The sequence below is a fragment of the Eupeodes corollae genome, chromosome 2, assembly GCF_945859685.1.
Source record: "Eupeodes corollae chromosome 2, idEupCoro1.1, whole genome shotgun sequence".
NCBI classification, from domain to species: Eukaryota; Metazoa; Arthropoda; class Insecta; order Diptera; family Syrphidae; genus Eupeodes; species Eupeodes corollae.
In genome coordinates this window covers 110,229,912-110,246,202 of record NC_079148.1, presented here as the reverse complement: position 1 = coordinate 110,246,202, position 16,291 = coordinate 110,229,912, and the positions used below count along the sequence as shown (strand labels likewise).

The 16,291-nt window shown below is 33.8% G+C and overlaps 1 protein-coding gene across 1 annotated transcript; it reads right to left on the bottom strand.

Annotated features, from left to right (window-relative positions):
* Positions 1-1,692: 1,692 nt before the first annotated feature.
* Positions 1,693-15,536, bottom strand: LOC129946263 (polycomb group protein Pc). The gene is made up of 2 exons (XM_056056390.1): positions 14,731-15,536; positions 1,693-8,183 (listed from the first exon to the last, which is right to left on the bottom strand). The coding sequence occupies exons 1-2, from the start codon at positions 14,791-14,793 to the stop codon at positions 7,173-7,175; spliced, it is 1,074 nt and encodes a 357-aa protein (XP_055912365.1). The 5' UTR covers positions 14,794-15,536; the 3' UTR covers positions 1,693-7,172.
* Positions 15,537-16,291: the final 755 nt, after the last annotated feature.

Sequence of the window (16,291 nt, the reverse complement as noted above, 5' to 3'; positions counted from 1 at the left end):
AATTTTGTTATAAGTTTGGCTATGATATTTCTAGCTACTTCTAACACTATGTCATAATTGATTCTGTGGTAGACCACGATGACAATTATCTTTTGAATTCTATTGAATGGGTTCAATTTTAGATAGATAGGGTGACCGTGTACCTTTTTGTTAGGGTGTTACATGTAAAATAAAAGCTGATCCAAAACAGCTGGGCTATCAAAAATTCTGGTAAATGTGGATAGCTGATTGAAAGGTATATTTTTGTTTTAAGTAACCCGACAATTGATTTTAAGTTTGTATATTTTTTTCTGTAAAACTCCGGTGAATTATTAAAATTACCAATTTAACATTTTATTTTACAATTTTGGATCTCGAAATCTAAATGTTTGTTTGGTTTTTGTGAACAGCTGAAAGTTGTTTTTATTTTTTGCCAGCTATCTTCATTTAAGATATCCAAAACTTTTAATAAATTATTCAACCATTAACTTACTCAGGATGTACTATCAAATTCTAAATTAAACGCATCCATTGAAAACAGAAAAATTCATCTTATAAACATACATAAATGGTGTTTTTTAGACGTGTGGTTTTCAAAAAGAGAAAAACTATCTTGGAAATCACTCCATGGGCACACGACGCGATATATTGAGGAGCTCCCTAAAAATTTCTTCAATAAATTAATGCGCCGCGTTAATCGAACATTATTTTGGTAATAAATGTAAATGGTGCAAGGAACTTAAAAGAAAGGTAAGTTTCTTTATTGGACAGTTAGTCAAGAAAAATCTCTCTTACAATCAAGGCAAGTCTGCTTATGTCAAAAAAATCAGCCGATCATGTTTTGTCATTCGTCTGAATAATAATTCTGTGATTTATTTATTTCCTGCACAATTACATTCAATGTTGTGTATAAAAGGGTTCCTTGTCAAATTTATAGGGGAATAATTAATATTTTTGTATCATACAAAATATACATAAGTCATAAGCCATATTTCTGAGGAGTTTAACTTTAAGACAGAACCGTTCTTGGTACTTTTTGCATGATTAAACTGAAGGTAAAGTGAAGTAATGTTCAAAGTTTGAAATTAATGACGTCTGTAAAATTAACTAGCTACATTGGTAGAATTTTGCGTTCAAGGAATGCAGTTGACTGCAAACGAAGTCCCTTATGTTCTTTGAACCTACACATTAGGGGCCAGTTATAGCTATCATTGAAATCGGTCCGAAAACATTTTTGAATCGATATTTGACGGTGTTTTCCTTTGATTAGATTTGAAAATTATAGACTGATCTTTCACATAAATTACATACAGAATTTTGTTTTAGAAAAAAAAGTGCAATTGCACATTTATTTTTCTATTTTCCGGACGGTAATTCAACAGCTGATACTTTTAGAGGCCAGCTATAGCTATCATTGAAATCGATCCGGATACATTGTTGAATCCATATTTGATGGTGTTTCCCTTTGATTAAAAATGAACATTATGTACTGATCGATCGGAAATCACACAAAGCATTTTTTTGAGGGACACAATTTTAATTGCGCATTTATTTTTCTCTAAAAATTTATTTTTTCTATTTTCCGGACGGAAATTCATTTTAATGAACTGACACTTTTATGTTCAAAAGTGAAACGAATCGTTCTATTGATTTGTGTTCCAATTTCACAAAATTCCAATGACATAATTTCTATCAATAAAATTTGTGTGTGGATTTCAATGACAGAAATTTTTAATGATAGCTATGAACGACATGCTACAAAAATTCCAATGTTTGTTTTCAATGATGAAAACTAATGATAGCTATAATTGGCGGCTTAGGAGCCGGTTATAGCTATTAGTAAAATCCATCAGTAAAATTTTTGTTTTTAGGTTTTGAACATGTTACAGATTTATTTTTAGCAAAAGATTGATGCAATAAAATGAATCCTATATATTCAAGTAATTTTTCAAAAAGAAACGATGCATTTAAAGTTTTATTTAATTTATAAATCCATTTTAATTCTTTTTAATGATGAAGTTTCATTTTACTGAACAGCTGACTATCAAAAGCCAAAACAAATTCAATTTCGTTTTACTGTTGATGTTCCAAAACTTTTTTACTGTTCCGATCACATCATTAAAAACTTTACTGATGAAAGCAACAGTAAAAAAAAGAAAGAAAACAACATTAAATGACGTAAATTTATTGAAAAAACAGTAAAACATTTCAGATTCCTCCTGTTTCAAATTTTACGGATGGATTTAACTGATAGCTATAACCGGCCCTAATGTTCAAAAGAGAAACGAATTTTTCCACTTATTTGGAATGAAAACCACACTGAGCATACATCATGTGACAGCTGTCGAAAAGACCTACTATACATGTCTTAAAAAAACACCCCTTACATCAAAGGTATTGAAAGAGAGCTGAATTTGTAATTTAGTGATATATAATTTAAATAGCTGATTTTAATAAAATTCATTTTCCAATACATTTCATTGTAGAGCTTTACAACATTAGTTTGGTGGTTACTGAGAACTTATAAAACTACTCGTACTTGAAGGTTAAATAAATTCAATCTAATCTACACAGAAAGTGTTATGAAGATAACCCTTTAAAATTCATAAAAAAGTCTGATAGGTTTTTTATTTGCACACACTCTACGGGGGCCCAATTATTCAAGCTTAATGATTTTATTTGCAAACTTTTAAGTCTCTTAAAATATCTGAGAATATTTTTTGAATCTATTCGTGTACACTTTCCCTCAAGCGAAAATTTACTTCATACTTTCAATACACGACAAAAATTTAAGCAAAAATATATGGGATCTGGTATACAGTCTGTCAAGTAAGAGCGTGATCGACTTTACCGACAGTTAATGATAGAGGGAGGCTTTGTCCTTGATGCATTGTTAACAAAGGTTCTGTTGTCCTTGATTTTTTAAAACAAAATTACGTTCAATGCCATGAGTGCTAAGTATGCGTCGCGTACGTATCATTGTTTGTAATGTCTACAATGTATTTATAAATATGAAAGTTTCATAAATAATTTTTTTTTTATAAATTAACACGACCACGCTCTTACTTGATAGACTCTATCTAGTGATCAGGAACGATACTTAGGCCTATGTGATGGAACGAAACTTTAAAGCTAATGTTCTACTATTTTCTCTACGTAAGCTATCACATAATAATTCATGTTATACTTAAGCTACTTAAGATTCGTTCAATTAATTGGTTCTTGGTGTCAGTTGAGGATATGAGCATGTTATGATGTCGGCCAAACATGGATACCAAAGAATGAATATGACGTACCTATCGTACGAACGTTCTGTAAAACACGTAAAATACTTAGACCAAAGCAATAGGCAGACCAAAATTTCAATTCTCGTTTGGGGGAATGTTGAAAAATGTACACGATATCTTCAGAATTTATCAAATTATGACCTAGAATTTAAATTTCCCATTTATGAATCTCAGTTTTTGGGACCTAAGAGTTTTATAGTAAAATGAATTCCTAAGACCTATTTGGTAAAACGAGTTTAACATGTTTTTGAATGAACTTAAGCCAATCAATCTTTAAATATCAATAAAATTGCAAATCAAAAATTGAAAAAGTATTTAAATCTTTTTTATTTGTTGATTCATGCCCCCTGAGATTCCTTAGCATTGAAGAAATTACAAAAATGAAACAAACCAGCCAACTTCTTTCGATCGGAAACTAAGGAAAATCTTTCATGATGCACCGAAAGAGTTTTCATCTTGCATACTTTTTCCTACACAGGACAAAAATATGCTTTAACGTCATTTTTTTTTTGAGTTCCAAAATGTAACATATTCGCAGATTTGAATAAGATGTGAATGAAATTAAAATAATTGGGCAGTTTATGTTTCTAAGATTTACGAGAATTTTCCGAAGCACATTGGTGGAGCAAGAAAACAAAAAGTTAACACTATTCATTTTCACCTAACAACCAATTTAGCTTTGAATTCCTTTTTTTCTTTTTGAATTTTGCGATAGAGAATTATTATATTTAATACAAAAATCTCTGAGATCTTGGAACATAAACTGGCCAAATCTTCGAATGATAATGGCTTTATTGTCATCTAAATAAAATTTTAAAATTTTAAATAACAACTGAAAAACCCTTTGAAACTAGTTTAGTCGACCAAATACACAATTGTAAGTTTTCATAAAAGTTATGATTCATAGCAAAAAAATTACTTTGTAATGTAAATTCATAAGAACTCTTTCGAAAAATTCCCTCGCCATTAAATTTTAATTTTCGTATAAGATATAGGTAAATGTATGAATTCTCATTTTTTAATTTCGTAAATAGATATTTTCTTACCCAGAAGCTTACTCAAATGTAAATGAGTAAGTTAATTCTAGAAGGAAATCAGTCTACAACCACATCGAGTCCTTTCCGTCATTTTATCGTAAGCGACATTTTCAATTAAAAAGAAAAATGAACACATAAAGCCTTGAAAGCGGGCACTGTATATGAACGCATTTAATTATTGGCACAGCAAGCTATTTAAACTTTGAAGCAACATTTGGAGCCTTCCAAACAAGCTATTTTGTTAATTTTTTTTGTCTACTATATGCTTATATTTACTATCAAACACAGTTAGTTTGATTAAAATATGTTTCTCAGGTTTAAAGAAAGAAATATTGAAGTTAGAAAAACTTCATTTCTACAGCACTAAATTATTGGCACAGTATGTTTGTCTTAAAATAATTACAGCTTTCTGACAGTTCTGTCAGACAAATTAAAAACTGAAGTTTCCAGTTATTTTGAAAATAAAACAAAATTGGTTTTTGCGAAAATAAAATAAAATTTATTACAATGAGCCCAAAAAAGAAGGAAACCACCGAAAAGGAAAGAAAAAGGTCATATGCGGAGATTGAACAAATTATGGACAGGGGCCGATACACAATTCGCAGCGTTGTGCACCGTTTCAAAGGGAAATCAAACTTCAAAACATTCTGGTCGTCCTCGGGTTTTGAATGCTAGTGAATGCAGCCGCATTACACGGAAAGTGAAAGTTAACTCTCGAATTACATGAACTGAAATAGCTGCTGTAGTCAATTAAGAATTCGTGACATCAGTTCACCCTATGACGCGACGATAAGAAGAGTACTCCATGAAGTAAGCCAATGGTTTCGCCAGTTAACTAGAAAAGACGTTTGCAATATGCCTTTGAGTACGGAAGCTAGCCAAACTCTTTTTAGGGTGATGTACTCTTTTCTGGCGAGAGTTAGTTTAACGTTTTTCGTTGTGATGGTCATACAAAAGTCTGGAGAAAACCATATACAGCACTTCAAAAAAATAACTTGGCACCTACAATAAAACACGGCATTGGAGGAGTGATGGTATGGGGGTGCATGTCTGCTGCCTGCGTGGGCGAGCTTGTTTTTATCGACGGAATTATGGACAAGAAAGTTTATATTAACATATGAATAGAAAACCTGAAAAAAGTGTTGAAACGTTGAACTTAACAGGCTGGCTCACGTTTCAGCACGTCAATGACCCGAAACATACCACTCACGACGTGCCTATGTGGTTGGCATATAACATTGCACAAGTGCTTCCACACCCACCACAATCCCTGGATCTCAATGAAATTGAGCACTTATCAGAAGACTTGGATAGACGCGTAAAAAAGCGTGTGATATATAATAAACCTCAACTCAAACCACCATTTATAGAGGAATGGCAAAACATTGGAGAAGAAACGACTAAAAATTTGGTGCATTCTATGCCCAGGTATTTGGATGCTGTTGTAAATCAAAAGGTCCTGCCTAACTAAGTACTAATACTAACTTAAATTTATGTAAATTACTTTATGTAAATTTAAAGATTTGATATATGGTGCAAATAATTTTGTGCTGAAAGAATTAGATGTTTAGTTATTCATCATTTTTTTTCTTTAAATCTGGACAACTTATTTAAATTAAACTAACTGCGTTTCATAGTATATATATACCAAACCAATACAAATTTTAAAATAGCGTGTTTCCAAGGCTTAAAATGTTGCTTCAAAGTTTAAAGAGCTTGCTGTGCCAGTAATTAAGTGCGTTACTGTATTAACTTAAGCACAATTAATAATTTCCAATACTGACTTAAGGCATAAATGGTTTAATGGAACAGTAAGCTTTTGATTTGTCGTTTACGATACAATTTATTTCGGCTCTTACGATAATTGGGCGGAAAGGGCTTGACATGTTGGTGTTCCAGAATGAATATGAAAGAACATCGAACATGCCTTTCAAATCTAGAATTAACTCACCCAAAGTGAAAATTTGGTCTTTGTAACACAAATCATAAAAAGTGTTTACAAAAAGAAATTACTATTGTAAAAGATAGCATCTCCAATTTCCACTACACTTGGAAGTTCTGAAAACTAGATATAAACATTTTTTAGATGCGTAATAGGAGGTATATAGTTTCTCAATCTTTCTATTTTAAGGACTACTATTCCAAGTATTAGAATTGCTACACATATGAAGAACAAAAATCAAATCAGTTTTCAGTATGTCATTAAGTTTGAAGTTACCTTTAAGTTTAATTTTCAACATTTGTTGTGGAATTCACAAGTATCACTTCCATTGCACCATTCGACAACAAAACCAAGGGTTAAATCTATCAAGTTGATTCCAATGATAGCTTTTTTTTTAAAGGAAGCAAGTCTTACTGGTTATTTCTATTGTCTCTGTTTTTACATTTTGTCTCTCTAAAACCCTAAAAATTCCGAGTAGAATTCATCAATTTTATCTGCGATAAATGCTTAACTAAATGTTTCAACAAAAATTCATATAGGGACGTATTAAATATTTACAATTTTAAACAGATTTTGTTTTTTGTTTCTCTCTCAATCGCAATCGCAATTAATAACTTAAAATAAATTAGGCCAAATGGGATTTAAAAAAAAAAACTCATTTGCATGAAGAGTACTGTTGTTGTTACGGTAACTGTAAATAATTTGGAAAGTCCTGCTTCAATATACTCATCTTCACAAAGCAGCAGAAGCTGCAACTGCCACTGCTACTGCTGTAGTCGCCACGGCCACCGTCTTGGTCGTCGTTGTTGTGTGATGGTGATTATGATGATGATGATGATGATTATGATGATGATGGCGGTGATGTTGGTGAGGCTGATGGTTGGGATTGTGGTAATGACCTTCCTTGTGGCGATTTTTGGCCCGCTTTCAGTTGGCCACATCACCGCTTGCCTTGAGATCCCGCTCACGGAAGAAGCCTCGTTCGGTTTTGCACTCACGAATTGTGACTGTTTCCAAATTAACTGTCACATCGGTGATTACGACTTTGTCGGAAATTTTGCACTTTCCTGGCAGCCAGAAGCGCGGTGCAGCAGTTTTTGGCGATAGTGGCGGTGACTGAGACCGCGCTACCTTGACATGGTTATTGCTATTTTGCTGCTGGTAATGATGATCTTTGGATTTGGATTCATTGTCATCTCTAAGTTGTGGTGGAGCTCCAGCCCCAATTGCAGCCGCTGGTTGTTGGACTGCGGCTGGTGGTGGCTGCAGTTGTTGTTGTTGATTGGCATACTGCTGCGGTTTATCTGATGGAATGTCCTGTTCGGGGCGTGATGCTGGTGTTTCTGGGGAAAGTGGTGCTGATTCGGCTTTCAATGGTGTCGAAATGGGAGCAGCCGAGTCTAAGCAATAATTTTTAGCCGGTGGTGGTCCATCGGGTGATGTTTTGATTGTGACACCAATTTTGCCAGATTCTTTAAGAACTTCAGCTTTGCGTTTGGTACCAATTATTGGCTCTTTTCTGCTGCTCAAGGGCTGATCTTCGCTGCTGCTGGAATTTGTATCACCCTCTGGAATAAATGGTGATGCTCGTTGCTGGCTTGCTGGTGACTCAGATCGCCTCAAATTATTAGTCACACTCAAATTATTTGCTGCCTTTTCAGAGGACGCTTTCATTTCTTTGCGTTTTTCTTTATCCAAAGATTGTGCTGGGGTATCATTCTCATCACCGATGGTGTCATCGTCGTCTTCCGATTCGATATTATTACGATCGGGCTCTTTTTCCTTCTTTTTGGCTCCACGTTTAGAGGGAGTACTCGAGGACTTATTGCTTTGTTCGTAGATTTCGATAAGACGACGATCGAGGATGTTTACTTCTGGCTCCCAGGTGTTGTAGCGTTGATTCCAACCTTTCCATTTCACACGATATTCAACAACGCCCTGAAAAAAAAAAATTAAAATTGTAACAAATTTTGTAATTTTAAATTGGAAAAACAAGCGGGATGACTCCACTTATACGTCCTTAAAATCCAATTCCACTTACGCTAAATCTGAAGGGGTGTAAACATTTTTATGGGGAAAAGGAATAAAGTCACACATTGTATTGAAAAGCTATACAAATGCAACAAGATCGTAATGAAAACTTAACTTATTTCGCTTTAAGAGCAAATTGTTGGGAGGGCTAAACAAAACTATTTGCAAAAATTTGAAGGGACCATGGAGAAAATAGGCATAATAAAGGCAACCACCGAAAACTTTAGTTTCAAAGGCGAGAAATTTTAAGGTTAATTCCACCGATAGACCTAAGTTGAGAGAAACAAGAGAAATGCAAAGAAGTATTTTCAAGTTGGGTGCACTCAGGTGGTTATGAATACCCTTATAAAGATTAAACACAGTGCGAGCAATTAGGAGTAGGGGGAATATGCTTTAAAAGGAGATACAAATGCACGTTGGTTTTTAATGTGTGCAAATTGCAATGTATGGGGAATTTGGTTTCGTCTAGGAAAAGAAACTTTTTACTTAACAATACGTCCAAACTGTTGAATTAGATGTCTGGGTGTTACGGTTAAATTGTTTCGAGGGAAGGAATGTAAGACATATACATAATTATAGCTTGACACATATACACTGGCGGACACAAATTTAGCACATTGAAAAGTGTACAAGTATTTTTCTACTTTCAATTTTTTAAGTAACGGTTCATTTTTATGTTGTTACTATGACTAGTGACTACCTTATATGGTAATAAAAATGTGTAAATGATTGAAAAGTAAAATACCGTTTGGCGAAAAATGAAGATTGTTTGTGATTTAAGTTGTTTTTAGCTGGACATAAATTTAGCCCGTTTTGCAATCAAAGAGTGTATTTTTTAATTTTTGTGTTTGTTTAAAAAGAAAATAATAGTTTTTGATGTAATTAAATATTCCTTTAATGAACTATATTTAAAAAAAAAATAAAAATAATAAGTCATGGCAAAAGGAAAATGGTGCTCAAAGGAAAAAACAAGTCTGATCTTGAAAATGAAGTCAAAAGGGCGGACGGTAACCGACAATTCTAAGTTGTTAGAATGGTCCATGAAGCTGGTTTATAATGCCTTTCGTCATTTCAAAAAGTGTGGAGTGATTGAAAACGTTAAACAAAAACCCCGGGCCAGAAACACAACTACAAATGAAGATAGAAATATTTATAGGTTATCGACTAAAGATCCGTTTAAGATCTCCAGTGCCATTCGAAACGAACTTTCAACTATGGAGCAAATGTTTCCTCAAGGACCATAAGACGCCGATTAAATGAAAACAATCTACGTGGGTGCGTTGCTCAGAGAAAACCGCTTGTATCAAAAAAAATCTGAAATCTAGGTTACAGTTTGCCAAAGCTCACCCAGACAAACCAATTAGTTTTTGGAAAAACGTGTTCTGGAGCGATGAATCCAAATTCTGCCGGTTCGGATCGGATGTGAAAAAATAGGTATTGCGTCCAAAAAATAGGGAATATGATTCAAGGTACACCATTAAGACGGTGAATCCCGGTGGAGGCAACGTTATGGTCTGGGCTGCTTTTTCATGGCACGGCGTTGGACCCATCGTAAAAATTGACACCAAAATGGACCAGAACGTTGGCATTTGTATGAACTTAGCGTATTTGTTTCATTTTTGTGGAAAATGGACTTAGGAAGTTTTCATAAAACGACGACGATATGATACCCAACGCAGAAGAAAATTTGCCGTTATTATGGCGCTTCACCCACGACAACGACCCTAAACACACTTCAAAGTTAGTGAAGTGTGCCTTAGAGGTGAATAAAATCGACGTTTTGAAGTGGCCATAACAATCACCCGATCTTAACCCGATCGAGAATTTGTGGAATGATGTTGAACATCACATTGAGCAAAAAAACCAACCAATTTAACACAATTGTGGCAGGAGATTCAAAATGTTCGGTATGCAATTCCAAAGTTACGATGTGGGGCTTTGGTTGAAAGTTTGCTAAGAAGAGTTGCTTCTGTACTGCAAAATAAAGGGTTCCCTACCAAATACTAAGAAAACTTAGAATTGATAACGATAAGTAAAATTTTATCAAGAAACTGTTGAATGTGCTAAATTCGTGTCCAGGCGAAAAATTGACGTTTCTACATTCCATACTTTTTTACAGATGTTAAACATATTTGATGAAGTACTATGAAAACATAGTGCTATTTATATGTAATGTAAATACAATATAACAATTTTCATAACAAGAAAACAAATAGAAAATTAAATGGTTTTTATTTTCTTTAACAATTGTGCTTAATTCTTGTCCACCATTGTACATATGTTTGTAAATGTTTCAGTTACAGGGATAACTTATCGCTTAAAATTCTCTTTTGAATTTTAACAAAAAGGCTCAAATAAGTTATTGGTGCACCTTCTTAAAATGATAATTTTTCTCGAAGCTGAAAGTTTTTCAGTACAAAGCAAGTGTTACCCATGGATAGCGTCGTTGGGGAGGCTTCGAAATATTAAATTTTGTTACTTTCAATCATGCAACATTATAAGTCTGCTGTACAACAGACATTACACACTGATTTTCTTTATTGATGGGGCACAATTCTCACTCGCTGGGTATAAAAATAAACAAAATTCAGGCGTATTTCTTTAAAAATGTTAATTGACAGATGGTTACAGGATATTCAGAGCGATATCATCGAATTATAATCCGATTTTTGTAGGCTTTAGATACATCATCTGGCTTTAAAATTATGCGATTCTTCCAATTATAAATAACTCAAGACGAATTAACTGTATTTTATTGTTTCTAAAACGTTAAAGGTGTAAATGCGACCGACAAACAGATTTGGGTAAGGACTTTCACACTCTTGATGTGCGACTGAAAATAATAATGATGGTATTACGGAAAAACTAAGTGTGGTTTTTAAAAAGTAATAAAACGCATTTTGTTGCATATTGTACGCGCACTAAAGGGGTTATGAATACCCTTATAATGATTATACACAGTGCGAGCAATTAGAAAGGGAGGATAGGATTTGAAAGGAGATTCCTATGCACATTGGTTTTGAATGCCTGCACATTGTAATGAGTGGTAAAGCATTCCACATTCGTGTAGTGCGCCTAAAAAAAGAATCTCTACAGTACGACCAAAATTAAGCTTAAGGGTAAACTGATGGACATTGCTTAAAAAGAACGAGCATTGCTTATTTGATTAGCGATAAAATAATGAGAGACATAAAACCTTACGACGGTGCTCGAAAGATGTAAAAGTTTCAGTAAGACAACGGTCACCTATCATTTTTAGAGCTCTTTTTTTTTTAATTTTATCCAAGATACTCAAGTGGGTTATAGGAGGACCTGTCCAGATATGGGAATAATACACAAGTTTCGGACGAATATAGTTTTTTTTTGTTTTAAATTATATCCAGATCAAAAGGGGTAAACAACTTCTTGCATCGTCGGAGAAAACCTAAATACTTTTTTAGCAAGGTCAAATATTTGATCACTCCACAATAAGTGGTTTATAATGCACATACCTAGAACTGATAATTGGTCAGCCTCCTCGATGCAAGTACCACTCATGGATAGTGGCATTGGGGGAGGATTACGCTTTTGCCACAGTAGACAGCATTGAGTTTTAGAAGCATTCAATTTTACACGGTTTTTGAGTCACCATTGTACAATGCTGTCAAGATTAGAATGAGCTTTTCATAAGCTGCCGTTGGTAGTCCACATCCGAAGAACAATATCATTTACAGAAATAAGGAAGAGCGTCGGAGAAAAAACGGTGCAATTAGGCACATCAGCGTTTATTTTGTGGATATCAGTAAAAGGCGAAAGATTTATTCGACATTAAAGAAAAGCCAGTACGCCGGGAGCAAGCGTACTCCTGAACTTGCCCTGCACTTAAGTAACATTTAATTAATTGTTTAAATATTATATAAGCCGACTTCATGATTGTTAATTCATTTACAATTTATATACATAAGAAAAATTGTGTGTTCAAAAGCCTCAATAAAAGAATTGAAGAATTGAATTGTGGATATCAGATTTAAACCCGACCAATACTACTTGAATTGAACGGTCCAAGAGGTAATTTCTAACCTCAACAAAGAAGAGATTCATCAATACTAAAACCACGCATTTTCGATAAGAGACCTTGATGCCAAACTCTATCTAATAATAATCTTACTTTCTCCAAAGCAATGTAAAGATTTGTTCCACTGTTTGGTGAGAAAAACCATGAGATCACCAATGGATCTATTGAGAGGAAAGCCATACTGCCGGTCATTAAGAAGCTTCCGTTCTTCAATGACCTTGGATAGAATGGACGAAAGTGCAATTGGACGATAGCATATAATTAAATATTACCACCAAGTGTTTAGTATTATTATGAAGGTAAGAGTTTGCCATTATTTTTGAAAAAATAATTTTGGGCAAGTGGCCGCGTCGGCGCGGCTTCCAGCTGAGAAGCTCAATTTTCGACTACTTTTTGTCGTATGGGACTATCTGGGCCTGTAAGTCAGCAATAACATGCTGAAGGAGTCTATCGTCTTGGGCTTATTAAATAACAACCGACTTCAAGTAAACCCACAAAAATAGTCCATGGGTTTTAAATAACAAGATCTTGGACAACGGTGCGATATAATGCGCTCACCAAAAGTTTCCTTCAATAAATTGATGCGTCGCACAAACCGAACCAATATTTTGGTAATAAATTTGCAACATTCGCAACGGTTGTTTAAAAGTAAAACTATTTATTATGGAATGCCAATCAGAACAAAGCATAAATGAGGCATTGACGACAGAAGTGGTGTAAAAATTCAAAAAATGAACGTAAAAGAAATGTTTGTTATTTGTTTATGTTCTGGTCTAAGAAAAATTCCGTGCAAAAACGATGTTTCAGCATTTTTGCATTGATTTATAAGCAAATTTAGGGAACGTCACTTCTGCTCAAATCTAGTGACAGCTGTCAAGAAGATCAACTGCACAGAAAAGTACTGTCAGATTAAAAACCACACGTCAGAAAAAAAAAACCACTACTACGATGCATTATAGAAGGCATTACCTTAAAACGTTTCTAACATTCTATTCCAACACAATTTGGTATCTTTGAATTTAACGGGTATATTTGCTAAACTCAATTAAGATTAGCATTTCTCAATCAGATTCAAATTTAAAGAAAGAACAAATTTCGCATCACGCAAATATAAACACAAATAGCGATTGTAGATAGCAATGATAATAAACTTTTACTTGTGACAAAAAATTGTGCTTTTATTTTTCTTGTAACGTGTCTCAAGACTTAAATTTTATTAGATACGTACAAATATGAAACGCAACAACACTGTTTCTTCTTTATTCTACATAGCTCCAGCTGCTTTAACTATTCCTAGAAGAGATCATTGTGTATCAATATTAAAACTTGTATAATTTAGCAAATGTATGCAATTTTCAAAGCTCAACGTTTTTTGATTGTAGCTCCTATCCAAATATAGGTACACTAGATCTAGACCTAATTTTAATTGAAATACACATCTTACTTTGACAACTTAAAGAAAATCAACATGAATACTTTTCTATAACTAAACGGGCCCAATAAAAATTAATATTCAATCGCAAAACACCTTAACAAACTTGATTATGTTTTCATTAAAAGCCAAAACATTCAATACGCTTTTTAGATGAAACCTTTAACTAAACATAGGTAAATCAAATAACTGCGTCACTCGATGAGAACAACAAAAATACCTTTGAACTAGACATTTCCCCGATTTTGCTTTATGTTGACAATAATTTTAATACGATATTTCAAATAAATGAACTCGACAGAAAACCCTTTAGTAAACTAAACTAGTTTTTGGCTCAAGACACGACATAAACTGGATACATACGTAGGTATAATTAAGTTTTGTTTCTGTTTTATTTGTGTATAGTAACACAAGTATCCTGTTGACACTTCCAACACCCACTGCTGTTGGAAACCAATAACCAACAATTCCATTTGATAGCCTTCAATTAAAGTCTCTACACTCGGCCAACAAGGACGAGTTGGAATAAAATCTACCTATCAAATGACCTTTCAACACCAACATCTTTAATAATTAATAGAGGCTCAAAGTGGAACATCCACTCTCAAAAATACAAAGGGAATTACGAATTATTGCAAGGCATATTATACGCGAAGCAAATTAATGGAAATTGAAGAAGATAAAGGCGGCAATCGCTATCGCCATTGCCATTGCTATCATCATCATCATTAACATCAGCCAAGTGGAAAATTTAATCATAAAATCATCCCAATTCGAGCGCAACATTCATTTTGTTCGCGAGGGAAGGTCATGTAAACAAAAATGGCGTATTAATCCTTGCAAAATGAAAATGCAAATCCAAAGTGAAACGCAATTTGCCAAAATGTATGCAGAAGAACTCCGACCGACAACTCAAATAATGAGGAGTCAACTCGACTCAATTTATAAATTAACACAAAATTTCTTACCTTTCTAACACGTTTTTGGATTATTCTCTCCGCTGCGTACACCCGATCGTCGGAGCTGCCCATATTTTCCAGTTTTTACAAATTTCTTGCTCCAAGACTGTGAAAATCTCTCCTGAGGTTCGGTAACGATTCCTCGTGAGTTTATCCACTTTTTTTTGTTGCTGATTTTTCAAGCGAAACACAATAGCAGTAGTACCACACTTAAGTGGTAGCCAAAAGCCAACAAGAGTTAAGTTTAAGTTTAGTTTAAGTTAATTTGTTCACTGAAATTTCACGCTAGATAATGGTATCAGAATAATGCACGAGGGATGTGTCTGCTGAACTGTGAGACTTTTTACGCAGTCCTTTTTGGATGGTATAGTTTTTTTCTTTCAAAGTTTTCACAGGTTTTATGAATTTTGAGACTGAAAATAGGATTCACAGAATAGGAATTGTATTTTCCACACAATGCGAGTTTGGTTTTAGATAAATTTGTTGTTGTTTAGAGTTTGTTTTTTAATTGGATGTGAGTTTTGTAATTGTTTAAAATTTGTTTACAAATATTACGTAGTTCACAAGACTCCGGTGTTTTCACAAATGTAAATGTTCGACGGCCATGATGGAAAATTTCATCGGTGGTATGTTTTTTATTTTATTTTTGCGTCTACTTTCTTTTTCTTTCTTTTTGTTTCGTTCTCGTTTTGGTGAGGTGAAATATAAAACTTGTTTGACAGCAGTTGTTTTGGCATATTCACCACTGTTTGAATAAAGAGCATTGCCAGATAGCATTAAATTATTTAATAAGGGTAGCTCTACATCTTGGTGAATTTTTGCAATGCTACTGTATTCTTGTATAAGAAATCTATTTTTATTTACGCATGCCGAAGACTTAAGGTGGCGTTGGAAGTTTCATGTTGAGTTTTTAAGTAAAACAAAAACTGCACTGACACTAGATGCCGCTGCAAAAATGTTACGATTATAGTACTATAGATTATTTAAAAACGCTGTATAGAGCCTACATAAAGTTATGTAATCTCTGTTATTCCTCTAAACGCACAAAATTTATTTATTAAACTTATGCAAGGTTGCATAGTCATTGTTATTGTAATTTCGTAAATGTCATTTTGATTTCTCTATATTATTGAAATTGAATAGAAAACAATAATGCCTTTCAAGTTTGGCTTGTTTATTAAAGATTTTAATAATTTAAATCGAGTTTTACTAACGGACGGAAAGTTTTTAAAAAAAGTTTCAATCCAATCAGCCTAAGAAAGGAAGAATTTAAAAAATATATACAAATAATTGGGTTCCAAGTAATGGTTGCAATAAGATATTGGGGACTCAAAGAGGAAGTTTGTACCTTTTATGATTTGTTTATAGATTTAAGACCATGGAGCAGACGGCTCCACATCATTTAAATGCCAGCTTCTTTTTCGGACCAGCTAAGAACTATGAACAAGTTCTCTCAGGTTTTTGGGGCCATCGACTGTACCCACATAAGGATTCCAAAAGTAGGATGTCCATCAGGGCAGTACTATATAAATAGAAAAAGATACTACTCGCTAAATACCCAAGTAGTATG